Source organism: Lonchura striata, chromosome 15, assembly GCF_050655825.1.
Source record: "Lonchura striata isolate lonStrDom1 chromosome 15, ASM5065582v1, whole genome shotgun sequence".
In the NCBI taxonomy this organism is placed as follows: Eukaryota; Metazoa; Chordata; class Aves; order Passeriformes; family Estrildidae; genus Lonchura; species Lonchura striata.
The window spans coordinates 11543068-11570829 of NC_140717.1; the positions used below are offsets into that span (position 1 = coordinate 11543068).

The 27762-nt window shown below is 45.2% G+C and overlaps 1 protein-coding gene across 5 annotated transcripts in view; it reads left to right on the forward strand.

Moving 5' to 3' along the window:
- Positions 1-27762, forward strand: part of TTC28 (tetratricopeptide repeat domain 28) — a 109177-nt gene that overhangs the window by 27770 nt on the left and 53645 nt on the right. The window contains exon 1 of one of the 5 annotated variants that reach the window (XM_021544728.3): positions 2958-3113. The exons of the other annotated variants lie outside the window; for them this stretch is intronic. Within the exon in view, the coding sequence (XP_021400403.2) occupies positions 3087-3113 (27 nt within the window). The 5' untranslated portion in view covers positions 2958-3086. Of the gene's footprint in view, positions 1-2957; positions 3114-27762 lie in introns of those variants that run through there. 5 annotated transcript variants of the gene reach the window in all.

Below are 27762 nucleotides of genomic sequence, written 5' to 3' on the forward strand. Positions count from 1 at the left end.
AATTTTCATTCTGCTTGGATAGCCTGACTAGCAAACTGCTCAATAAGCCATCTCCAATGGGACCTCTTCCTACCTGCAGTGAGTGATTGCTTCTAGGTGATGCTCACTTGGGGTTGAGCAGAGGGAATTTCAAGGTGTAACAAAGATACCAACTTAGAAATTATTGAAAAGAAAGGATTACACAAGAAATGTGGTAATACATCAAATACTTCTAGGTTCTTACCAAAGATTAATTTGAAGAAGACACTTTAAAGGTTTTTTTATCCATTGGGTTGTAAGATTGAGAGCTATCAGATATGTCTAATAATGAACAGCTTGCTTTTGGTATTCACTGACTGTAGGAAAGGAGGACCATGTACTGGACTGTCAGATCTACAGTGCAAATTTTAAAAGCACAAGTAAATCAAGGAAAGTAAAAAAATAAAAAGTATTGGTGTAGGCTGTCATTTTGCTGGATGATTTTGTGCTAACTGGCCAAAATTATGACCATTATTCACTCTAAAGTAGTAAAAGGAATGAAATGTTTATGTATTTCCTTGTTGCTAGACCTGAGATGATTGGAAATAATGTCACCTTTATCTTATCACAAGGTCTCTTAGGAAGCTTGACTCACTCAAGTCCAGTGCTTCAGTCAGGAGTCACATCCAGGGTGGGGTGGGCTTTGATGGTTGCAGCTTCTTTACGCAGTTTTGCCATAATGGGCAAAAAGTCCTTCATAGACATGTTTAAGCCATTAACTTTAACATTTTAGTTTCTCACAACAGCTCCTGCATTGCTTCCGCTTAATGATCCGTACTTGGGAAGAATTTCAAAAGCCTCCTGTTGATTATGTCAAAACACCACATTTTGTAATCTGTCTGTGAATTTGATGGAGCTTCATTCTGACAGCCACGTGGAGAATGGCATTGTCTGATGCTGAGCACTTATTTTCTTGACTCAGGCACTGACTGCTATGTACAAAACTCTTCAGAATTGTCAATACCAGTTTTTCAATTTATGGAAATCTCAGGGCTCACTGGTCTGCTGTTGATGCTGTAATAGAAAGGCAGAGCTCCATGAGACACTAGCTCTGGGGAGTAAAACCAGCAGGAGTTCCTGTTCCAGGCCACACCTGTTCTTTTCAGTCCCTGCTGCATTTCAAAGCTTTATTTTTCACTTGCATCTCTGTGCTGCCACATGCACTGTCAGTAATTCAGGGGAAGGTGTGGGAACAGAGCCACAGAACACGGAGCTCATGTCTGGGGGTAGTGGGACAAGATGGGACCTGCTGAAGGCAGCTTTGGGACTGGTGTCTGAGCTTCGTGTCACTGTGGAGTGGCATCTGGAGATCAAGGTTATAGCTGAAATACCCCTGTCAGTGCTCTGGCCTCCCCGAGACCAAAGGCACGCTGTCCTTTGTGACTGAGGAGCTGCAATGGAAAGAAGCAACTGTTGTATTTCCAAGGGACCTAGCAGTGAATATTTTTTGATATTACATTTGCCATTAAGTTTATTGTTTACTTCCGAGATGCAACATTGTTGGTCATTCCTCACAGCAATGAAAACTGCACTTCTGCACCATTTCAGTAATGTAAGCCCAGAGTTTAACTGTGTTGTGTTCATGCCCTAAGGATTCGTGACTCTCTTGAACCTATGTTTATTTATTAGAACAGTCTCAGAACAGCCCAGGAGCTCAGGCTGAAGCTCTGTGATGTTAGAATGACTGGCTCCTTGGAGATGGCCACAGTGCCCAGCGCTGCCTTCAGCCTGCAGCCCCAGCCCTGGCAGAGAAAGCTCGATGGGAAAAGACTTCAGCGGCTCGGCAGAGCTGGAACTGCAGCCCTGGGCACTGCGGCACCGCCCCGGGCACACCTGTGAGTCTGGACACACCTGTGAGCCTGGACACACCTGTGAGCCCGGACACACCTGTGAGCCCAGACACACCTGTGAGCCCGGGCACACCTGTGAGCCCAGACACACCTGTGAGCCTGTACACTCCTGTGAGTCTGGAGACACCTGTGAGCCCAGACACACCTGTGAGCCCGGACACACCTGTGACTCTGGACACACCTGTGAGCCCAGACACACCTGTGAGTCTGGACACACCTGTGAGTCTGGACACTCCTGTGAGCCCGGGCACACCTGTGAGCCTAGACACACCTGTGAGCCCGGACACACCTGTGAGCCCGACACACCTGTGAGCCTGGACACACCTGTGAGCCCGGGCACACCTGTGAGCCCGGGCACACCTGTGAGCCTGGACACTCCTGTGAGTCTGGACACACCTGTGAGCCCGGACACACCTGTGAGCCCGACACACCTGTGAGCCTGGACACACCTGTGAGCCCGGGCACACCTGTGAGCCCGGGCACACCTGTGAGCCCGGACACTGCGGCTGTCCTATCATTGGACATACCGTGCCCGGACACAGATGCTGTCCCCGTGCCACACGGGCTGTCCCCCCGTGCCCCTGTGCCGGTGCCACACGGGCTGTCCCCTGTCCCCGTGCCGCACGGGCTGTCCCCGTGCCCGGACACAGGGGTGTCCTCGTCATTGGACATCCCATGCCTGAACACAGAGGCTATCCCTGTGCCACACGGGCTGTCCCCGTGTCCCCGTGCCACACGGGCTGTCCCCTGTCCCCGTGCCACACGGGCTGTCCCCGTGCCGGGTGACACCGACAGGGGGCGCCAGAGCCGCTCCCGCTCGCAGCGCCCCCTGCCGGCGCGGAGCGGCCGCGCCCGCCGCGGGCTGGCGTGCGGCGGGGGCGGGGCCGGGCCGGGGCGGGGCGGGGCCGGGCCGGGGCCGCCCCTGAGCCGCCGCGCGCCGGGCGGGCCGGGCCGGGGCCGCGTCCTGGTTCGGGTCTCGCCGCCCGCGATGCGCCCGGGAGCGGCCGCGCCCCGCGGGCCCCGGGCGTGACCGGTGCGGGCGGAGCCGCCGGCTGGGCACAGCCCCCGCCCATGGCCCGCGCGGCCGGGCCGGCTGCTGTCCCGCGGGACGCGGCGCGGGCCTGGCGGCGGGGCCGGGCAGCATGACCGCGGGCTGCGGCCCCGCTGCGCCCGCCGCCCCAGCGCCACCTTGATGCTGCACGTCCCCGCTCTACAAATATGATGAAATGGCAGCCCCGGAAGAAGGTGAGTGCCGGCAGGGTCCGCCCCGCTCCCTCTCGCGCTCCCCTGGCCCCGGCGGGAGCTGCCGCCGCCGCTCCGAGCCGTGGGCGGGATGCGGGCGGCGCCGGGGCCGCGGTCCCGGTGCCCGCGGAGGGTCCCGGTGCCCGCGGAAGGTCCCGGTGCCCGGGAATGTCCCGGTGCCCGCGGAGTGTCCCTGTGCCCGCGGAGGGTCCCTGTGCCCGCGGAGGGTCCCGGTGTCCGCGGAGGGTCCCTGTGCCCGCGGAGGGTCCCGGTGCCCGCGGAAGGTCCCGGTGCCCGCGGAAGGTCCCGGTGTCCGCGGAGGGTCCCGGTGCCCGCGGAGGGTCCCTGTGCCCGCGGAGGGTCCCGGTGCCCGCGGAATGTCCCGGTGCCCGCGGAAGGTCCCGGTGCCCGCGGAGGGTCCCGGTGCCCGCGGAGGGCCCCGCGCCGGGCGGTGCGCAGTGTCCGCGCGGGGCCGCGGCGTTGGACGCTTTTCCATGGCGCTTGGCAGCGTGTTTTATGGATATTCTTTGAAGGGAAAACCCAGCAAACCGAGTGGGCTGTGCCGCTCCTCTGCGGCAGTGACCCTTTGCTCCCAGCAGCTGTGGACTATTAAACTTTTTATTTTCTGTTTTTTATCCATTTTGGTTTTTTGTTTGGTTTTGGGTTTTAGTTTTTTTTTTTTTTTTTCTTCTTTTCGTTTGGGAAAGCCTGCTTGAACCAGCAGGGCTCCTTCTGTAGCATGTTGTGTGATACTGTGTCTTACATCAGGGAAGAAATAGAAATCATATGTGAAAAGCATGAGAGTGTCTCTGGCTGTGAGTGTGAGACACGAATAAACAGTGTTAGACTGTCCTGGTTGGAACGTGCCTTGTGCCACTGCAGCTCCGGCTGATCAGTCAGGCTTTGTACACGGGTTCCTCATCTTTTTTCAGCTAGTCTGAAGCTATTCCTTCAGGTTTTTTTCAAGCAAGTGATTGTACCTAGTGAGGGGAGTTCTTACTTCAAGTCATTGTCTCGTAAGAAGGATAAACAGATGACAGTCAAGCTTGGTGAGAGTGTTGGTGCGTTTTTCAGGTCCCTCCGTGCCTCCTTTCAAACTGGTTTTAAGATGTCTACAAGCTGTAGATTTTTAAATGTCTGTTTTTACTATTTTCAAGTGAATGTGCAGTCACTCCTGTGGTTACGGCTGTGGAAACCCCTCCAGGCCATGGTTACAGCTGTATTGACTGAACCACTGAAATATTATTCTTGGCTGTTGGCTGGACTCCTCGGCTCTGGAAGATTCTGTTCAGAGTGTCAGGATTCACTCGGCAGTATTGGCTCACCCACTTATGCTTAAATCACCATGTCATATGGTTATTTTTTTCCTCTGCATTATTGTCTGTGTCCAAATCGAGTTGATTTTGGGCAGTCACATTTGATTGTGTAGAGGGTACACGAGACAGCTGAACTTCTCTGAACTGTCAGGCATCTTAGTTGTCTGAGCAAAACAATAATTCCTGTTCCTGATGTGATGCAAACTATGCTCATGTTGGACTAGCTTGTGTGTTCAGCTGTAGTCCCAGGGAATCTCAGCAGAGGTTCTTTGGTCCGTGCTGCCAGCAGCCTCACGTGAGCAGGGCTGGGATTTCTGCTGGCCCGGTGCCGCTGCAGTGCTGCCGTCATGTGCTGCACGGAGTAGCCTCAGGAAAGGGGCTCTGCAGACCATGCAGGAGGTTCTGCTGCCCCAGCTCTGAGTAGCACAGAAAATGAGACAGGGCAGCACTGCTGGTCCTTTCCTCAAGTGACTTCCGAGAAGTCATTTGCCTGCCTTGTCCCTGTTTGAATGCCCAAATAAGAGAGCTGAATGCATGTGCTGCTTCATTGAATCGGGAGTCTCCCTTGATTTATATGTTTATACTCGTGTTCTTTTGCTTTACCCATGTTTTTATTATTAAATGTTTAAGGTGTTTTGCTCATTGAGAGATATTTGCTTTCACAGCTGTGAAATGGTGCTGTATAGAATCTCATGCAGTTTATTAGTCCTGTGTGTAACCCTGGAGTATGCGCCTTTGTCTGGTGATTCACAGATACAGCTATTGCCTGGAATGTGTAACTGGTTCTCTTGCCTTCAGCAAGTGAAAAACTGAATTTGCTTGTGACTGAAATACTCCGGTTGTAAACCATGTGTGTTTTTAAGTTTAAAAAATGACTGTTGTTTACTAATTTTTTTTTTCCCACAAGCATCAGAACTAATAAAGACTCTTTTCCTGTGGACCTTGGTGACTCACCTCTGGCTCCACTTCCTTCCAGGTTCCCCCTGCATCCTTTTCTTCTAGTCCAGAGCGAGGTCCATGCTGGCCAAGTGCCCTGGGACACAGGCACTGGGCCCAGGAGCCAGGAGCTGCCAGCTCAGTGTGTGAGTCTGTTGCCTTGGGAAGTCGGGCTGGAATTCCAGCATGAGACGTCCCCTGCCTTTGGGTGAACACAACTGCACTGACAGCATCTCAGGAGCCAGTAATTAATTATACAGGGTCTGGCTACAGCCATGACTGATTCCTTACATTGATCATATTTTTTGAAAAGTGTAAAATCAGTCATGTCAGTGTGTTCAGCAGCTCAGTTTTTAGGAATTACATAGAATCATAGAATTGTTATGTTTGGACAAGATCACCAAATCCAACTGTCAACCCTGCATCACCTTGTTCACCACTAAAGCATGTACCCCAGCACCACATCCACATGGTTTTGAACACTTCCAGGGATGATGACTCCACTGCTACCCTGGGCAGCCTGTACCAGGGCTGGACAACTCTTTCCATGAATAAATTTTGAATAATATCCAACCTAAACCTTCCCTGGTATAACTTGAGGCCGTTTCCTCTTGTCCTGTCACTTGTTACTCAGGAGAATAACCCTCAGATGGCTACAGCCTCCTTTCAGAGAGTTGTCAAGAGGGAGAAGATCCCCTCTGAGCTTTCTGTTCTCCAGGCTGAGCCTCCCCAGCTCCTTCAGCTGCTCCTCATCAGATTTGCTCCAGACCCCTCCCCAGCTTTGTTCCCTTCTCTGATGACCTGGTCCATGATCTTCTCTGGCACTGAGGGCAGGCTGACAGTTCTTATAGGTCTGGAACTAAATCTTTCCTTGTATCAAAACCTCTTTTTGACGCTTCCTTTGGCTCCAGGGTACAGTTTGCTGGCAGAGCCATGTGTGCTGCCTGCAGGATGCTGGGTCAAGTGGTTCCCTCATCAGTGAAATGGTGATTTTTGCTGGATCCCATTGCCCTGGACTTGCTTTGGGCTGCTCTGACCTGTTGTTGGCTAGGATTTGCTGCAGTCTCTGGGCTAAGGAGAGAAAAGAATGGCGTGGATGGTGGTGTGGTCATGTATGCTAACGCCAGAATAGTGAATCTATGGATAATAATAAAAATACCATTATACTTGTGAGTGCATAATGGGGTACTGGAGTTCAGGTGAGAGCACTTTTTCTGAACTGCTCAAGCCAGCAAGAAGTTGTTTGAAGTGGTGCTTCATGTTTATGAAATGTACCCTTTTTTTTTTAAGGAGCAGTGTGGGAAATTCTGCCTGCTTGAGCCTGATAACAGCAGCTGGTTTAGATACTAAACAAAATTGCACATAGAAGTCAATTGCTAATCAATTCTGTGACTAAATGCTGGACAAAACCTGAACTGACTGTGGTGGGTGTGAATGTCATGAAGGATTCAGTAAATCATCAATAGCAACATGGGGCTGAGATATCTCTTTGTTCCCGACTGCCACAATTTAGGCATATTTACCAAGAACATTTCTGTAAGAAGATTCATTCATGTGTAATGCCTCTGTGTACAAACAGCTTCTTCAGTTTTCCTGGAGTGCAGAAGAAAATATGCTCTTAGTAAATTCATGCAAATCTCATTATCTCTCTGCCATAAGTTACTCTCTTGGAGATCTGTATTTGTTTTTTGAAATCTGAATCTGTATATTATGGTATGTCCAAGCCCTCTGTTTGGATTTTCAGTACATGCAGGAGACTGGAATAGTGCATTTCATTTTGGTCACTGTGTATTAGTAGGATTCAAAAGCTCAGATTTATTTTATTTTTTTCTTGTAATCTGTGACTTTGTGCCACCATTCCTGGCTCCATCTGTCCCTGCTGCTACTGAATCTGGGCACGCATCATGTTCTCCATGGGAGAGGAGCTGTTCTCTTGCTGTGCCATTCGGAGCTGAAGTGGGGTTGAATGGGAGTATTTGGGTTCCTGGGACAGCCTCTGTTATTCACTAGAAACAATGAAATACCTTTTTGTGACCTTGTTCTTGTCAGTAATGATGTCTATGTGACTCTTACAAGCAAGCACTGTGGGGAATCTACAGTGATTGCAATCTGTATTGTGTTGCAGCTAAAATGTCACCGGCTGTAGAGTCCTTTTCCATAGGGAATGGAATGGGCTGGCTCCTGGGTGGGCTATTGGTGTAAAAGTCACTTTTTCACTCTGTATTGCGGGGTGAAATGGGTTATGCTGTGGGAGGGGACTGGGGAATGCTTGCAAGGCTGATAATTCCTGCAAAGGAGCATGAGCTTAGCTGACCTTGTGTCCTTCTCTGGGCAGGTTGGCAGCACTGGAATTGGTTGCATGAGGATTGACTGATGTGGCAAATGCCATGATTTTTCTAAGCTGGAAAAGCAAATTAATTTTCCAGAATTCTATTCATATTAAGTGAAAATAAGCAAATTAATTTTTTTAAAAAAGTATTTCCCCCTTTTATCTTCCTTTCCTTTCTCACCCTTTCGTCTTTCTCCACTGTCATAACTGGCAGTTATCAGAGAAGTATTCACGAACTTTCCTATTTTTTTTTTTTTTGAGATTTTTAGAATCTAAATCTACCCTCTTATATGCTTAAATAAACAGAAAAGGATAGTATTCCTAACCTGTTCAATATTGCAGATCTTTTCCATTTAAGGCAATACAGTCCTTGGCTCTGGAATGATGCTATGCCTGAATTCTTAGCGATCTGAGCTGGTAATCCGCTGTTCTGCTGTGATGGACCACTGTCCTTCCTTCCTCTTAACAATGACTGAAATCAAAAGGCTTCTTTCAGAGAGGGGAGAGCATGAGGGCACCTCCTCAAGGGGAAAGGCTGACTGGGTGGGGATAGGACTGATTTGAATATTTCCAGTAGGAAAACCTGCAAAATCCTGATAGGTGTTACCCCATTTCCCACAGATTTCTGTAGTGAAATGTGAACTTTATAACTGCAGTACATTCTCTAAGGTTTTTTTATATCTGATAAGAGTTTCTATATCTTCATTTCCAGTCTTATGGGCAGAGAAAGATACACAACACCTGCTTGGTGTTGCAAGCTCTTGGTCTGTACAGCAAAGACCCAGCAGCTTTTGAGGGGACAGTCCCCTCAGACATTATCATTTTATCCCTCGCTATCAAATTGCTGTTACCTTTGTCATCTCTTGTGCTTCAGGATCTCCTGCTGTATGGGTGATTGACTTTCACCTGTGGCCATTTAAAGTCTTTCAGCACACTAAAGACTTTAATAAGCAATATTACTGTTTTTGATAATATTGATAATACTGTTTATCTGTTGGGTCAGTTGTGAGCTCTGATTAACTTCCTTTGAAAGCTCTTGTCTGCAATGCCTGGAAGATGCTGTGCTGTGAGCAAGCTCAGCCCATCACTGATGGCCGAGGTGCTGCGGAAGATCAGTGAACATTGTGTTCCCCTTTCCACAGGCTTGGAGCAGGATCTGTTTTGCTGTACTGCTGGAAGGCTGAATTGGGATATTTTAGGATAATAGAGATGTACAGGGGCAGCAGCAATCCAGTGGATGCTGTTCCCACAGCTGGTCACAAGAGATGTGGGTTTGTACATATTTGCTTATGAAAAATGGTGAATAACTGACATTACATGTCCCTGACAGACATTTTCCTTATGCACAAGGAGAACAGCTGACAGACATTTTCCTTGTGCACAAAAGCAACAAATGCAAATATTAGTTTCTCGTAACCTCTGGTATTTTGTTTGCATTTATACAGTTTTTGCAAATACTGGAGCAGCTGTTGCCATACTTGTCCTTATTGCCCGAAAAGGAATGCACATGCAAATGCTGTCTTGGAGCCTTTGATTCACTCAGCAGAAAAGAACTGTATGTCCAATATGCAGTGTTATAACTGATCTTCCTTTGATGTAATCTCTGGATATGATCTATTCCTCTTCTTCTGCATGCACTTCTAAAAATCTGTGTATTTTAGGCTTTTATAAAAACCTAATGATAGGGTCATTAAGTAGGGCTTGGTAATTCGTGGCAATGTTAGCAAAGATAGATACATATTGTGGCAGAACAGATCCATGGGTTAATCAATGTGATGGCAACATAGAATTCACCAAGAAAATATTCCTCCTCTATTTCCTAAATAGAGCATTTGATGGGAATGTCCTTTGCAGTAAGTGCTGTACTGCAGAATTTCAGTGTAGAAGATAATTATTACTTGTAATTATGGAAATTTCTGCAGGGAAAATTGGTTGAATTTGTTCCTGTTAGGAAGTGGAATTGCTTTACTTGCAATATTTGAATACTTTTAGATGATTAATGCAATCTTCCTTAATTCCTGTATATTGGCCTTGTAACCTTCTGATATACCTAAAATAATCCCTTCAGTCCTGCTCATCCATTTGAATTTCTACTAGAGCTTACTTCGGTTTAGAAGAATCCATGATGTGCACAAAGCTTCTCTTAAACTGGGTCTGTTACTTCAAGAGCTAACCAAAAATGAGCATGAAGTTAGATGTAGGTGAAGGTGAAAGAAGAGGATGTGATGCTGGCTAAGGTCAGAACTTATCACTTATAGCAAGGGTGTATGATATGTACATTGTTCCTGCATTGCACCCTGGAGTCAGGTTGGATTTGTAAGCACTGCTCTGCACAGCTCATCCGCTTGCTGTGTTTGTACATGTTTGTCAGAGTTCCATATTTGAATTGAACACTGGAAAATAATTTCATAATTTGAAGTCTTTCTGATTAGTTTCAATGTCACTTCACAATGTTTTCTGGAAAAAAATGAAGTCTTCAGCTGCCAAATGACATCAGTGCTTTTTAGTATATTTGTAACATTCTTCTCTGTGTTACTTTACTTAAGCAGAAATACCCTGCACTGGTAAATCAACCCTTGTAATAGGAATTCCTGGGTCAATTTGTAAGAGAAGCAGCAGCTTGTATTGCTAAGTATATTTAACTGGAACTTGGAATATTAGGTTGACAGGAGCAGCTAAGCATACAAATCTGAGAAAATACAAGCAAAATGAAATTGTAGAATTCCTTGATACAGGTTGGATGGACTGGTTCAGCCACAGAGTTCTTGGGAAGGACAGCTTGCCTCTGGAGGAATGGAAAAGGATTCCCTATGTGGGGCAAACGCAGTGGTTCATAACTGGCCCTAATGTGTGGTAACAGCAGAAGCCCAGCATAAAAGGATTTTTTTGCAGAGATGCTGGTTTGAAAACGTTTGGAGTAATGAATAGGCAAATGCTCTCAGATTGCTTTCTCCTAAGCTGCAAAAACCAGGGCTTTATAAATAATAAAATACCTGTCTTTGTCATCAGTTTAATTGGAACAATCTCTGAGACCATTACGCTTTGGTTAGCCACAGTTAAAAGTGTCAGTAACATTCCTACTGGGATATTTATTAAAGTGTATGGATTGGGCTGTCAGCATAGCTTGGGTTTGTTCCCCAGGAGCACAGCTGCCTGGTCAGAGCTGCTCATCCTGGGGCAGGCACTGTGTGGATCAGGGGCTGTGCTGCCTGGGAGGAACCCTTGGAAAGTGTTTGGCTGCAGGGGCTTGGCTCCTCAGCACCTCTCTGCACTCTGAGCCTTGCTGGTACTGATGTGATTTTTTTTTTTTTTTTAATAGAGGGTAGTAAGTCATGTTTTTAAAAAAAAGCTGGGTTTTTTTTCCATTATATGAAAATACAGGTCTTCTGTCAGAGTTACTTATTGTTTCTTTTATTCTCATTTTTATTATTTAGTAGCTTTCTACATTTAATGGAATAAACGAGGATTGTGAGATGAACATAAGTGTGACAATTTTTTGCAAACTATGAATATATGCATTCCAGGGCAGCACTAACAATTCAGTGCCTACAGCTATTTGAATAACCCAGATTTAGGCTTGTACAGCTTCTTGCCTACATTGAAACAATATTGCACAGCTAAGGTGGGAATGTTTATGGGATAGGCCAGTCTGAAACTCTGAATCAGAATGAAGCATAATGGCTTCAGTTGCAAATAATTTCTGTCCTTTTAATGGAAAACAGTTTGTAGAAGCACTTTTTGTGGTTACTGTACAAGTGATTGAATCTTTCCTGGACACAGCTGCAGTCTGGCCTGCCATGGAGCAGCAGAGCAGTTGGTGTTGCAGTGGTGGTTGAGCTGAGCTGAGCTGAGCTGGCACCTCAGGAGCTGGGCAGGTTCTGCAGCCCGGGCTCAGTGCTGCACTGGTGGACATGCAGCCCAGGGTAACACACTGCAGAGGCTTTGGTAGCCAAGATGCTTCTCTTGGCCAGTGCTCTGGTGCAGGGCTGGGAGCTGCTGCCACCTCAGATTAATTGAAATGTTGTGTATTTGTAAGGAAGCATGCCAGAATGTATTCTGAACTAAACAGCATCAGAGGGATAAAACCAACTGTCTGACCTCCTGGTAAACCATGCTGTGTTTCTTTTAGATTTCTTTGTATTTTCATTTGTACTTTGCCATTACTCTTTCCTTTTCTGATTATCTTGTAACCTGACAGGTGATGATATCAGCTCATCTACTCTGAAACCCAAGTCTGGAATGGAAGGAAAGGCAATTCTTCTGATACTCTGGCAACTATTCACATTTCTCTGCCAAACCTGCTATGTTGTGACTTCCATTTAGACAGGCTGTCCGTGTGCCTGCTATATGGATGACTGCAAGAGACTATTCTGCCCTCTCTTAAAGTGGAATCACACCTAAGCAAGCATGAATTAACCTCCATATTTTTGCTCTTAAGTGGCAGAAAGGAGGGATTTAGGTGATACATAAAATATCCAGCTGTGTTATTCATGCTAATTAGGCCTTTGCAGAGACTCCTATGACTTGGCACCATCCCATTTTCCATAGAAATGTTACTCTGTTATGGTTGGAAAGCCCTTTCATGAATTTCTGGGTTCTGAGTATTAGCTCTTGCTCAGATGCAGACTCATGACAAGGATATTTGGGCAGAGAAACACCTTTGCCAGTCTCTCACAATATGTAATGCAAACCACAGCTTGCCCCTCTTCAGACTTGACAGAAATTCTTCCACGTGGGAGTGCTGAGGCCCTGAGAAGCACAGATTGCTCAGAGAAGTTGTGACTTTCCCCATCCCTGGAAGTGTCCAAGGCCAGGTTGGATGGGGTTTGGAAAAGCCTGGGGTAGTGGAAGGTGTCCCTGCCCATGGCAGGGGGTGGAACTGGATGGGCTTTAATGTCCCTTCCAGACCAAACCAGAGAACCAAGGGTTCTGTGAGCAGTTTCCTTCATGTGGAACAGTGCAGTCCCTCAGCAGTCCATACAGATCATCTTTGATGCTGGAGCCACCAGTGTCTTCTTATAACTGCTGCACTTGAAAAGTCAGAGTGTAAGCTTTGTTTGGTGTAGAAGGAGTTGAGAAGTCATTTTGAAGTAATGTTTAACTTCTATCTGGGATTTTCTAAGATCAGATCAATGCAGCTGAGATTAAAGAAAGGAAGAAAACATCTTCCTCTCAGGAAGTAAAGTAGCTCCCACAGTAAGTGTTCCTATTGAGCTACAGTTTTCTTCAGCATGCCATCAGTTATTAGCAACACTATAAAGAATAGATTTCTTAGGTTGTATGAAAAGCAGGTTGATCTGTAGAGTATTTTGCAGTGAAGAAATGTGCTTGAAAGTGAGCCAAAAGCTGTCATTTCCCTTTTCATCTATTAAAAAGTACATTAACACTGTCAATCATCAGGCTTCAGAGGTTAGGCAAATACAGACAGTATCTGCCAATAAAATCAAAGATTTAACACATCTCACTATCAAAGTTAGATTAAAAAGAGAAATTTGCCATATGGGCATGAGCCCCAGCTGTGCTCCAGCTTGGGTAGCTCTAAACAAGTCCATGATCCTTTGAAATCAGCTTTGTTTTTGCAGTTAAAGCAGTGTGAATGGCTGTGCAGTGCTGGGCAGCGAGGCCAGCTCTCCTGGGTGTCCTGCATGGTCTTGTCCTGGGGAAGGGTGGGAAGGCCAGCTGTGGGAATCAGGGAAATCTGTCAGCACTTGCTCACAGGGTGTCCCAGTTGTAATGCAGCTGCTTGGATGGCGATGAGCTGTTAGAGTACAGGTGTCAATTTTATATGTTTTTTCTTAGACATTAATTTGTGTAGCTGGCAGAAGTTAGAAGCATTTAGTGGATTCCTTGTGCTGCTTTCCTTTCTAATTGGCATTATCTTCTGAGCAGTAGCAGCAAAGTCCATCCAACAGTCCAGGCTAAAAGTCAGCTAAGTTGGAGAAATTTCCATCATCCTCAGTAGCTGTTGGATCCGGGTCTGCCCAACCATTTTATACCAGGATTGCTGAAGACATTAATGTTGAGCAGTGTATATTATTTTTCTGACACTGTAGATAAGCTTAAGATCTTGTCAAACCTTGCTTCTGCTGTATTTTAAGAAGCAGGTTTGTGTCTGTGTTTGGGGTTTGTTGGATTTTTTTTTTAATAGACCTCTTTGCAAGTCTTCAGGTCTATGGAAATGTCCATTTCCCCTCATATCTCCCCCCTCTCCTACCACAAAGCTTTATAACACTTTAGCAGCAGTTGCTTTGCTCTCTCTGCAGCTAACTGGATATTACAGCAAGAATGTTGGAGTTTATGCATGCTTGTTTTTATGGGAAAGTGTTTCCTGGACCGAGAAATCTCTATATTGTACATTACTTAAACTTCCTTTGAGCTAAACAAGAAGTTCTGTGATAATCATGGGGTTTTTTTAGTGGTTCTGAGTGATTGCAGTGACTTTGAGGGTGTGCTGGTGGCTCAGGATGGCCAGTCTTGCCACCTGGTCAGGAAGCTCTGGAGAGCTGTACTTTGTTTTTGAGACTTTTCCTTTTGGCCTTGAGACTGGATTTTTTTACTTGTCCTGGTTGGGAAATAGGACATCTAGATCAGATGAAATGAAATTGTAAACATGCTACAGCTCTGTGAGTTAAAAGCAATTCAGCTGTTTTAAATGTAAATGGTGTAGGATTATATACTTGATTTGTTATAGCTTCCTAATTCTGCCTGCCTCAGCATTTTACTGGCAGTTAATTGCATCAGGCCTCGGAGAAACATTCCATAAGCTGCTGAAGACAGCTTTGCCACAGGCTGACACACTTCTCCCTTGGTTACATAGCAAATGGACACTCTGGGATAATTAGTAAGGAGGAGCTCCAGTGGACTGGGTACTGTTCTTTTGCAGCCTTTTGCCTATGAAATCTTCTTTCTTCCAAATCTAGAGGTCTTTTGTTTTGAATATTGATGTGTGCAGTGTTTAGAATGACTAGGTTTTGGTAGGTAAAGAAATGTAGGGAAATATTTAATATTTTGCACAGGCACTCAGTGAGGGAGATACAAAGTTCCCCAAAGCCACAATTACTTAAACTTTCCCCTAGTTTTCTTCAATGCCTAGAAGAAGTCCTGGAAGAGTAGTAATGCATTTAGGTTCTCACTGTTATAAAACGAAGGTCTTTGCAGCAAAAAAAAGCCCTGTTCAGTTTGATCTCAGGCAAGGACTTGATGGCATTGAGATGGGAACTGCCTAGTTACAGTCATGTTTAAGTTTGAGGCTCTGGGATACAGGTTGAATCACTGTCTTTTTTGTCTTTATTTTCCCATCTTCAGCATTTGTTTTCTTCTGTAGGTTGGCATCCCTCTGAATAGGCTGTCTTTGTGCTCTCACAATCTTGACTGGTTCTGTACATGGCTTTAAAAAGCAGGACGTGATAAACCCCAAACTGTTAACAATTAGTGCAGTCTGGCATGTTGCTCTATGTAGTAGACTGTCTGATTTGAATTAATGCATTAGAGGAACATTTTCCTGAGGGAAATTAGACTCAAATATGCAGGTGGACCATGTGTCTATCTCTCCTGGAGATGATGTGTCTTCTGAGGCATAATTAAAATTCTTTACAATTATTGTCACAATACACAGTGAGTGGATAAATGTGACAGTTGAATGACAAGCATATATGCAACCTAGGACAAGCAGAATGGGTGAATATAGTTTTCTGACTAAAACTTTTGTTATGAGCTGAATTTGCAGCTGTGAAGATATAGACATGAAATTGAATCTGCCATTCTAAATGCTGGGTTTTTTTCTTTGTGCTTATTTTTGTATGTTGAACCTTTTACTAGCTTTTTTTTCCCAGATCCTACCCCATCCAGGGGTTGTGGTACATTGAGTCTGTGGCAGTGGGAGCTCAGGGCATGGTGTGTGGCTCACTGCTGAGTTTAGGGAGAAATAATGTCCCTTGTGATGTGGCAAGGCAGTAACAGATCCAGTAGCCTTCACACAGAGCTTTTGGCTGCCTTGGTCAGTCTCCTGTTTGCTTAGAGCATCTAAACCCTAGAGGCTTAAGACTGATGACCTGCCTGGTGCCACATTTACTTCTTAAACAGATAAATAGATTTTCTAGTTTTAACCCCAATCTTATCTTGTTAATCATCTCAGCATTGACTGATTTATATTTTTGTTCCAATAGCTGAAACTAGGATTCACCCCATTATAAGTGTTAGCTATGTTAATCTGTAGTTATTTGCATTGCAGCAAAAGTCACCTCAAATCTTGCAGTCGTTTCCAGAGACATTATTAACAAGTCTGCTGGAGTCCTTATGGTCCTGACAATGGTTGAACTATCTACTTCCATGGAAAGTCTGTGGCTTCTGTAGTAAATCCTAGAAACTCTGGACCCTACCCCAGGATAATGGTGCTGTGTACACAGATGCACTGGTTCATCCCTTTGGAGGTAGAATGTGTCTTGTGCCATTTCACCCAGCGTCCAAAGGATCACTGTCTTCACCTGAAGCTGTACCCCATGTCTGTCTGGGTTGTGACAATGGGTGGAGGCATTACAAGGAGGTCTCCCCACTCTTTGTGTTTGCTGCTGTTTCATTTGCTATGTCAATTGAAAACAGTGTTCCAGTGGGGCACAGGCATTTCCTTGTCTGATACTTATTTTTGTTGGAAAATACTCTTTCACAGAATCATAGAATAGTCTTGAGCTGGAAGGGACTCAGAAGGATCATCAAGTCCAACTCTTAAGTGAATGGCCTGTATGAGGATGAAGCCCATGGCCCTGGCATTATTAGCACCATGCTCTAACCAACTGAGCTAATCTCAGGCTCTCACTTCATCAGCCTTGAATCTATTGAGGTGTTCAGCCTGACCTCATTAGACACTTTGAATGCTGACAGCACTGTTGCTTTTGTCTTGTGCAAAAGGTCACTTAAAGCTGCATTGAAATCAGTTTCCCAGTTTTCACCTGGACCTGTTTCAGGTGTTCTTATCCTGGGGTTTTTACTGCAGCCCTGTGCCTCCATCTGATGGGGAAAGTCTGAGGTGCTGAGGCTCAGGAAGTGGCTTTGTTGTGGACCGACTTCAGGAGTGGTTTCATTTCCATTTATCTCAAGTCTCTCATTTAGGAACATATGAGGGAAAGAGCCCATCTGCCACTACTGGAGTGTGTCCTGCCTGGCCTCCTGTCCCCCTGGGATTGGGGCTGTCCCTTCTCCGGCAGTGGTTCCACCTCAGTCCCGCTGCCATGGAGACGCGTCACCAGTGGCCATTACAGTGGTGCTGAGATGGCGGCTCCTGCTGTGCCTGCAATCCCCATCATCCTGCTTCCATCACATTTTTCTGGTTTGAATCCTGCTTTGATGAATTCCATCTTCTCCATGCTCACAGCACAGTGCCCTCCCAGACACACAGTCTCAGATGTAATGCTTTGTGGCCCAACACGAGCTGTCTCTCTCTTACTCTGATACCTCTTAAGCATTTAAATGCAGCATTTTGAGCTGTTTCTGCCATCTGTTTTTTGCATAAGGCTTCTCCTGGCTTTCACATGATGTAAGAAGTCAGGAGATCTGTATCTTCACTATAGGAGAGGTGGTGGTGTGCCCATGGGATCCAGCTTGGGATACCTGTAATTCCAGCATGACTGGGGACCCAGTATAATCCCTGTGCCTAAAATGGGAAGTTTTCTGCAACAGGAGTCATGTGAATTCTGATGTACTTTCCTTTGCCAGAACTGTAGCAAAGAGTACACTAATCAGGCAACACATCTGTGGATAGAATTTAAAGGTTATTTACTTACTGGCTGTCAAATTGGAGTCAGTTTGTTGTAGTTCAGTTTGGAAATTGTTCAAAACTAGTTCTGAATGATGACAGACAGGTCTGGTGTAGCCTCTGGAGGCTCTCACGCTGGCCAGGGCCTTTGGTGGAGGGTGGAGGTGTGAATAGTGTCTCCTCCTCTGGTGGGATGCCAGGCACTTGATCAGTATAAGCAGGGCTCATATCACTTGCAGCTGCTGCAGGGTGTCCTGTGGTAACTGTGAAACAGCTCTCAGGCTGTGGGCAGGGCTGGGCCTTGCTCTGTGCATCATTTCCTTGGGGTCTTTATTTATCCTGAAGCTGCTACAGGAGCTGTAGTTCTCTAAAACCCTGGGACAGTCATCCTAGCTTCTTCTGAGCATCTGGGAGGAAACTGTCCTAAAGTCCTGGTGACTGTATAAAGCACTGATCAGTTAATTGTTTTAATTTTCATTGTGGTTCCTTTAGCTTCTGGCTCTCTAGCATTTACAGTGCAATTCCATCTTTGTTTCGGTGTCACTATGTGTGGTGGCTGGTGACAGTGCTACGCACAGAGCTTGTGGAGTCTCTCTGAATTAGTTTGCTTGCATCTGTGGGAAGAACTGGAGCCAAAAACCTCTCCTTTCAGAGGATTAGAATCACATCATTACTGGAGGCAGTTCAGAGAAGAGTGAAAAAAGTGATTAGGGGCCTGGAGGGACTGATGTATGAGGAAAGATCAAAGGGGCTGAATTTGTATCATTTGGATAACTGACTGAGTGGGGAACATAAAAGTCTGTGATTATGGAACGTGTATAAACGGGGATGTGTCAAGGAGAGATTATTCAATGTGGGATGATGAGGGCAATGGAATTACAGTAGAAAGAGGCAAACAGCTGTTAAATAGGAAAATTTCCCAACAATGAGTTTGGGTGTTCAGTTGTACCTTGCTGTAAATCCAGTGACTTGAGCTATTGCTTTTTAATTTAATGATGAACACACATAAAATGTTTCAAATAGAGGTAGGAATGTAAAGTGAAGATTGGTGCAGCAGTGTCTCTCTGGTTTTATGTCCCTTTGGCATCTGTGGTTGAATCTGCAAGGTCCATCCAGCTTGGGTGGGACTTGCTGAACAGAGAGCAATGAATTGTCAGAAAAAGGACTTTCCTGGCTTTTTAATCAGGTTAATGTGATCAGGCTGAGAAGAGGTTACCTCTCTGTGGCCTCTGTCCTGCTGCAGGTACTTGGGATTTCAGAAGATGAATACTCACACACTCAGTAGCTGTGTTGCTTTGGTTCAGCAGTTTGGACTGTTTACTTGAAAGTGGGATCCAGGACCTTACTTCCAGGACCAGCAATTGCAGAAATCAGTGTTATTTTAGATGATATTTCCAGAATGCTGCTTTCATGCCTTCTGCCAGCTGTCTGTGCTCTGCATTTTGTGGCAGCTACATTCCTCTGCCACTGAATTGCATTTTTAACAACCTTTAAATGAGTCTAGGCTGCTGTATGAATTGACTGGTTATCTTCTCTACTGATGTTAATAATATCTTAATAAATGCAAAACATGTTTTGAAAATTCCAGACTTCAGTTGTAGCTGAATCTCTTTGCCTTCAAGCTAAAGATCTATTTTAACTGAAGTGGTGGCTTGAAAGTTTTCTTTCCCACCTGCTTATAATACCAAAGCCTGGGAGGAGGGTTGTTGTCATCATTTTCTACCTTGTTGATAGTTTAAAGCAAATCTTTTACATTGTATAACATATCTTTGCCAGTATAAACTGTTGTAGCACTCTTGTTTTTTCCTGCGTGGCTGGGAATAATAAATAACCTGTCTGAGGCAATGCCTGTGTCCTGTGCTTGTGGGTCAGCTTTATCCCTGCTCCTGGGGGCTGTGCTCAGCCATGTGGGGTCTGGTACAAGCCAGGAGGAGCTGGGGGAGATGAGGCAGGTCATGAGTGCACCTGATGTGAGGAGATGCTTGGCAGGAGATGTACTGAGCCTTGTGTGTGCAGGAAAGAGGATCAGTGTGTGTGTGTAGGGTGGGGATGGGTGTCTTTAAAGACATTGGGATAGTGTATTCTCTTGGTATTGTGTATTTCAGAGCAGAGGCTTATTGACTCGGGTACATGAAATAGTGATGCCTCCAAGCAGGATTTCCTTTGGGAGCAGTCACGTGAAAGGGCAAAGGGGAGATGATTGAAATTGAAACCTCCAGCCCCTGCTGAATTACTTTTTCATTTTTTAAAAATGGGACTGCATTACTGAACGAACATTTACTGCTACCCAGGTCTGTAGCTGCTGTGTCCCCCTCTAGGATAGACGAGAGATGAGATGTGGCAGGTGTAAGGTGCTGCTTGTGGCTGAACTGCTGTGTCTGCTGGGTATGGAGCAGATTTTCTAGTTGTGAATATGGTGGCTGTTGGCTGCTTTTCCTCTGGATTGCTATACAGAATCTCCCAGCTGTAAATGAAATGCATAGCTGAAGAATTACATGTCAGCATCATTATTTATAAACTGCTTTCCTCAAAGGAAGGATCTGGTGTGAGAGGTGCCCAGTGTCTGAGATGGTGTTTGCCAGTGTTGGTGTAGAACAGCAGCTGATGGTTGGCTGACAAGCAGGCAATCTTGTTGAGGCAGGTTTCCTGAAGAGACTGCTAGAGGATTTCTTGATCTGCTAAAGTAGGCTTGACTTATTTTCTGGCTGTAGGCTGTCTCGTGTGAGAACTATCACCTGGCCATTTTTCAGAGCTTGGCTGTGTGTTTGCAATTTTGCCACAGTAGGAGTTATTATTGTGAGAGCCAAAAGAATATGTGCAGAATCTGTGTGTTTAATCCCAGTAAGGGATGGCCCTAGCACATTCCTTAACAAATGATAAATATCAAAATATCAATTTGTGTTATAGAAAAAATTAGAACATCTGATAGTAAATGCCCTATAACATATTTATAACAATTCTCTATATTATATTCATTGCAGGGGGGATCTGTGCTCATTCCTCAGAGATCTTCTGTTTTTCTCATATTTTTATGCCCAGAGATTGACCAGGAAAAGCTTTCAGAATTGTGATTCCTGAATATGTTGGTTGAGGAGTGCCTTGTGGTAGTGAATCATTGCTAATGACTACCAAGCTGCTGCAGACCTCATTGCACAATGCCATTAGTGTAAAGAACTCTTTACAACCAAGCAAAGATTTTACTAGGTGCAGTAGTTTTGATCACTATTACTCTGTTAATTGTGTTGCACTTGCTAACAAAGTATTGTTTCTGCTTTCCTCTGTGAAATAAAAGAAAGATGATAAAGAGTAGGTTGTTCTCCTTGCCTGTACCATGAAGGAGAGCCCTGAAATATTGATGGCAGTGCTGATGTCTGAGCACAGAGGAGTTTACTGCCATGACCTTCTGCTACTTGGGCTGCAGCTCCAGATGGGGATTCAAATTCGATGAGCATGTGCCACATCTCACTTCTAGCAAGCTCTTCATCTTCTTGACAAGGGAGAGCAGGATTCAGCTGTTTCTCCTGCACAAGTTGGTGCTGCACTTCAGTGTTTTTGCCTGTGGAGAAGGATAGAAAATCTTTTGCACACTCTTCCAGCCTATCCTGGTCTTCCTGCAGGTTGGCTCTCCCTTCCCAAGTGTCCACTTCCTCACTCAGTTTGGTGTCCTCAGCAAATGTTGTCAAGCTGCATCTCCCCACCACTGTGTTCAGGATACACAATTCTGGAAGCTTTTCCTGATCAAGCCCAGTTGTACAGTGGTGGTTTGAGGAGTGAAAAAGTGCATGCTCAGGGCCTGGGCTGAGAGAGACCCACTGGATTCACAGATCCATTGGGTTCTGCCTTGTCTAGATTCCAAACAGACCAAAATGAGGTATCAAAATATATTATTTTAAAAATCTTGATGCTTAGTCACCCCATCTTTTGCATGTTTAATTAACTTCTCCTTCATGTGGTTTCTTAGTGTGGAACAGGAGCCAAAACAGTCCTTTTAAATTGTGTTATATGATTGTCTTTTTTGCCCGTGAGACTGTTGAAGTGGAAGGAGCAGAGCATGGCTGGAATTTATAACCTGTGACTCTCTTCACTAAAAACTGTAATTTTCAAACCAAGTCTCTGCAAAGGGACCATGTTACTGTGACTTCTCATGCAGGATAAATAATGTTCTTTTCAGTTTGCATCAAACAGAGCAGGCCACTGCTTCCTGATCCAGTGGAAGCTCTGTCAATTGCTTCTGTACATTCCATTTATAGATCAGACTTCTGTGACTAAATTTAATTACTTACAGCTGAATCCAGTGGAAGTAATAAGTTCAAAATAACCTCTGTCATGCTGCTGTGAAAGCAGCACGTTCCCAGAAAAAGGCACTTCCTAATTGTTTCATTTTTCAGAAGTTTTTTACTTTCACCTTTTCATTGTGTGGTTAAATGGAGAATGGAGCTTTGCAGGACTCTCCCACTCAATGCCATGGACTCTGATGAAGCTCCTGACTTGCCATTTCCAGGGTGTAGTGAGTCACAAATAGATGACTGCAGGAGCTTTTGTTAGCTAGACCCAGTGTGGTGGTTGTCATCTTGCACAGTGATGTTGTGGCACCCTGATTGGAAGAATATTTGGAGATGTGTGATGAGAAAGAACAGATGCCTTGAAAGATTGTCATATAATGAGAGAAAAGCTTGCAATTATTTACTGAAGTGTTAACAAAGGATGATGTTCTTGTTTTTCACTTAATTAGGCAATAATTGAATGAAAGACTGCTTAACTGATCTGCAGAAAAATTTGCTGCAGGACAGTGCAGGGACACAGTGATACTGGTGCAGCTGTGGCAGTTGTACCTTTGCTTATGTCTCCGTTTCTATCCCACTGGATAGAGACTATCTCAGACCTGCCTTTTCTGATGTTCATATGGTCTGTTAGCATGATTGATCTGTGGCTGGCTGTCTTTTTTCTGTTGCATATGCATGAGTGCACACACGTGCTCACTTAAGTGAATTTGATTTCTTCATTCTTTGTCTTTTGCCTTTGTCTGGCACGTTGTCATTTAAATGACCGGTTCTTTCTAGACTTGTAAGTGTCGCTTTCCATTTATTTTTGAAACATTTCCCTGCCTTTTTAGCACCCAGGTATTTTCTGACTCTGTATTCGGTTACTGATAATGACCAGTGCACAAATCCCACTGTATAAGTGATGACACTAAGAGCCTTTGAAAAGTTTGTTGTATTTTACAAATAATGAATGGATGTAATTAATGCCTCAGGAAATTTACTGCAATTTAATCTAGACTCTTTCATTTAAATGATATTTTAAGAGAAACATAGAAAAAATTGTTATTGTGAAAGCCAAAAGAATATGTACAAGTGTAGTTGTATTGCATTTCATTTTTTCCTCTCAAATAATCTGATACATTACAAAATTCCTGTCAGCATAGGTGGGAAGGGGAATTCCTTAGTGACTGCTTGCCTTTTCCACAGGGAAAGCTACAGGCATGCAGCTCTGCTTCTGAATATTGCTCCTTCTTCCTAGGGAGATGCTCAGGGGAATAGCTCAGCTGGGAAGGATTCCTCTGTCATTTAAAGGATGAACTAGGAGGTAATTACTCATGCTACTGGGTCAGTCGGTATTGATGGGGGCTGTTTCAGGATATTAGTACGTGGGAACGTCTTTGATGGTTGAGAATTGATTTAAATCCTACAAGCTTTGTTGTGTGTGACCTGCCTGTGTGCTCATATTATCTAAAGCAGATTTCTAAGAAAGCAGATTGCCCAGACAGATTGAGCTGTGCTCTCTGATCCCATCATGGGTAGTTGGGTGTGGCAATTGTGGAATTCCACTTGGAAATGCAGGGATTTTTATTTGCTGCCATGCAGTTATTGATTAAACAGTTATTGATTAATCCAGGGTATGGATTGCTGCACAGGTACCTGCCCAGCAGTGAATGCTTAAAATGTGAAAAAAATAACACTAAACAAATAAAATCTGAGTGCACATAGCTACCTGGCAAGCTCCAAATGATGTCTGGGCAAAGGCTGTGCAGTGTTCATCACCTGCTCTGCTGAGCAAGTGGTTTTTAGTGGCACAGAGCTGTGGCTGGGGACTTTGAGATACTACAGACAGGTGAGCCTCTGGATCTGAGCTGGGTGAGCCTGAGTCTGGGTGACAGGGTGGCAGATACCAACCTGAAGCCAGCACAAGAGGGTTCCCTAGTCTCTTGTGCTGAGGAGCAGCACTGGGGGAAGGTGGTGCTGGGCAGCACTAAAGCAGGTTCAGACCCTCTGGGACCTCATGCATAGGGCATGACTGAGGGCTCTACACATTTTTATCTGAACTTAGTGTTTGGAAGGGTGAGTGGGTTGAGTTTTCATCACCTCTTCCCTCTGGACCCTGTTTTTTAGTCTGTTCAGACCCATTCAAGTGTCTTGAAGTGTGCTGTGAGTGAACAGCTGATGACCCAGTACTGACATGGAGATAAATTATTCAGTGTGTCTTATTTGGGAATTCAAGGCTTCATGATGAAACCTACAAAACTGTATTATGCCTCTGACATTCTGCAATTTCATCACTGTAACTTCAATTATTCACTAAGCCTGCTTGTTCTCCTCCCAGCACTCTGGCAGGGCTGCAGGCCAGTGGCAAGCAGCAGGCAGTGCTTTCTTCTCTTTGTTCTCCTGCTTGCTCTTGGTACTTTGTGGGGAGACTTGCCTGGTGCTCACTGTATTAAACCTCTCACCCAGAGTTGAAATTTGTACAATTTACAGACAGGGAAGAGTCTACAGGCATCCCTATTGCTGGAGGTTTCTCAGTCAGCTGTAATTATTGTGAGCTTTCTCCTTCCCTAGAGACAGAGTTTGCACTGTGGCTGCATTTACCCTGCACGAATGCCACAGCTGAACAGCAGTGACCTGGTTGTCAGAACATCCCCTGGGAAATCCCAAAAGAGAGGCCAGTGGAAGAGGAAATTGCAGGAAATGCTTTAGGAAGGGTTTGTCCTTGGGGTTACAGCCAAGGAGGTCTGTGCCAATGGTGCCTGCCTGGTGCTTGAGGTTCTGCCTGTGCCCAGGGGCTCCTGGCTGCAGTGGAGCTGTTACCATGAGATGTTGTGTTGCAGAATGCTGTACAGATCTCAGTACCACAAGCCTCAAGCTGTTGGTTTTGTAGGGGCAGTTGCTGTGTCTGTTATCAGGAGAGAATTAACACAGCACATTCTGCTGCTGAGCAGCTCCAGTGAACTGGGACTCCCTTGTCCTCTGGCCAGGCCATGGTCCTGGAGCAGGACACTGCTTGGTTTTCTCCTCCAGCATTCCTGAACTGTGCCTCTGGAAGTGCAGGATCTCTCTTGGCTTATATGTCCCCTCATATTTGTACTTCTCCTACCTGGCACCTGCCTGCATCAGAGCCCAGAAGTAATGAGTTCCCGTGAGCTGGAAAGAACTGTGACACATCAAACATTTCTCGTTGGTTTTGGTCTCTCTGTATCTGTGTCTGAATGATTTGCAGTTTTTGTGCAGCCCCGATAACTTTTTCAGGAGTACAGGCTTGAGCTCTGCAGTCAGGCAAGCCCTGGCCTTGTGAGAATCCCTTCTGCTGAGTGTATCCTAACAGAGCAATGCTCCAATATCTGCTGGATGGAAATTTCAGTCTGTGGTGGATAATTTTAGAAAAGAGAACTGAAATTAATACTATGAACTCATTGCCTGACGAAGGAGAAATTTTCCTGTGGATGTACAGAAAAATATCTTCATTTCTCGTGGGATTCCTGGGGATGGAAAGTCTGAATCAAGGCTGGAATCACCATACCAAGGCATGCCAAATACCTCAGAACTTAGAATATTTTCTTCCAAGCCAAGACCTTACACAAGTAATGGAGTTCACAGGATATGTGAGAAAGACCAGAACTTGTCTATATAGACACAGCTTTTGCTTTCTTTGTCATCACTTAAATAATTTCAGCCAGATGAAAAATGGACAGAATGCATGAGGAGGGAAAAGAGCCTGCCCTTTACTGGCTTGCCCTGGGCACAGAACTTAGGCATGGTTGTCGTTAGAAAGCATGCAGCCTCTTAAATTCAGGTATGTTCTGTAGTAAAATGCTTTCTCCTGCCCACTCCAGTTATTTGAATTAAGTACAGTTGTAACTTAAAGGTTACTTAAAGGTAACTTAAAGATGTTGGAATAAGGATTTCCAGGTGATACTGCCTAGGGCAGCTTTCTGTCTGTTGAAGAGAGAGAGAATGCCTCTGCACAGGGGAACTGCTCATGTCCTCCACAGAGGAAGCCTTGCTCCATAGACACACATTCAGTAAATGGGAATAATAAGAAATTTGGCACTTTTGTGGAACTGACAGAAATCCAGTGAGTTCAATAACAAAGTTGGAAATGCAGCCAGTACTCCTGCTGTTCTCCTGGCCTGTAGGAATATAAGCTGCTAACTAGCATTTGGAACTCCTGGTGCCATTTTCTGTGTGATGAATAAAGGAAGGTAGATTACATTGTTTTCTGGTAGTCCAGTACAGGCAATGCAATGTTCTGTGTTCCTAGAGCACACACCCTTGCTGGCAAGGGAGACTGTCTTTTCTTGGGGTTGCAAAGCTGAGAAGAGCTGGGGGCTTGCTGAGAAGGGCAGGGTGCTCTTCTACTGCTGTTTTGTCTCTTTTCTGAAGGCACAAGTGGATCAGTCTGATGGGTTGTTCATCTCATGGCTGGTGCAAGCAGCCATGTGAAAACCCCAGGGATCATGCTGAAACACAGCTCTTTGTGCTTACCACTGCCTCAGGTTGGTGCCGTGCTGATGTGTGTGAGAGGGAAGAGTCCCCAGTCCTTTGCTATTCTGCCCTCAGTAGGGCTCCATTGCCTGAAGGGTTTTACAGTGTATTAGAAAATGAAAATTGCTATTTTTGGACTTGGCTGTTGCAACCCCACTGAAGAATGACACCTATTCTGGAGTCCATCCAGATACTGTTCTAACAGCAAAACAGAGAAGTGGTAGGGCAACTAAAATAAAGCAGATGTTTAGCAGGGAAATAATTTACAATTGGCCAGTTTGATGGTACCTCTTGACCCTTTCAGGGCTGTTCAATAAAACTAGCAGTTTCCATAGCAACTACTAAATTACTTGGTGCTTCAGAGATCTGTGATAAAGGAGGCGAGTCATTGTAGGGAAACATGGTGTTGATGTTTTTCCCCTTTGCATTACAAGAGTAATGATCTGGCAAAACTTGCTAAATGGGACGTCCCTGCTGAAGAATTTTTCCCACGTTCACTCGGGCCAAAGAGATTTATATGTTTAGTACTTTTGCAAATTTGATTTTTCCCCTCTTCCCTGTCATCAGCTTTGTCCTTGGCAGGCAGTGCTGGCTGGGCGCTGGCAGGGTGAGCCAAGAGGCAGGAGATGTCTGCAGTAGGTGTGTGCTGGGCTTCTCTGTCACAGCCCCTGCTGAGCACCAGGTGCTTCTCCAGGGAATATGGAACAACTCCCCACTGCAGGCACACCACCTGTGAGCACGTGGCAGTCACTGCTATCCTGTGCTCTATTTGTATTTCATCTGATTTTCATCTTCTGCTCTGCTCTCCCGGGGATTGCACTGCTCAGACTTTTTTTCCTACTTCACCAGTAAGAAAGGATGTAGCTTAAGATAAGGGTAATCTTGAGAATGGACTCATGGAGATGTGTAGTAAGGAAGTGGTTTTGGGGCTTGTTTTCTATGAAGCCCAGTGTAATTCTAGTGGCTCTCAGGATGCATTTCACTTTTCTTTGAATGTTTGGTTGCATGCAGAGCTGTTGCTCTCGTGGAGTCTGTCTGCTGTTTTAGAAAGACTGTCTGTGTTAAAATCCTGAAATGCTAGTTTAAAATATTGCACTTCACTCATTCTTGTGACACTCAAATCACCATTTGCTGATCAAAGCTTATCTGACATCCAGCAGTTGCAGAGGTTTTGAGTCATTTGGGTGAAGTACCTTGTTGTGGTGAGCCAGAGTTGTTAAAGGGTTGTTAAATGACCTCTGCTGTATCTTGTCTCAGTGCAGACAAGAGTGTTTCCAAAACAACCCTAAAAGCTTTTCAGAGTTACAGCATTCAAACAGCAGCTAAAACCAGGAGGAGGTAGGATAATTGGGAAGTGCAAGACACACGGATTTTACAGATGGAGAGGGAAGCCAAGAGGGTCCAGTATTGGGGTCTGGAGGAAGAGTACCTGGAATGGGCAAAAGAACTAAATCTACAATTTAAATCATGGTACAGTGCTGAAAGTAAACTAAGCACCAGGTAATAATGGTGTTCAAACCAGCTCGGCCTCTGCCCCAAGCTTCCCTGAGAAGCCACCTACAGGTGT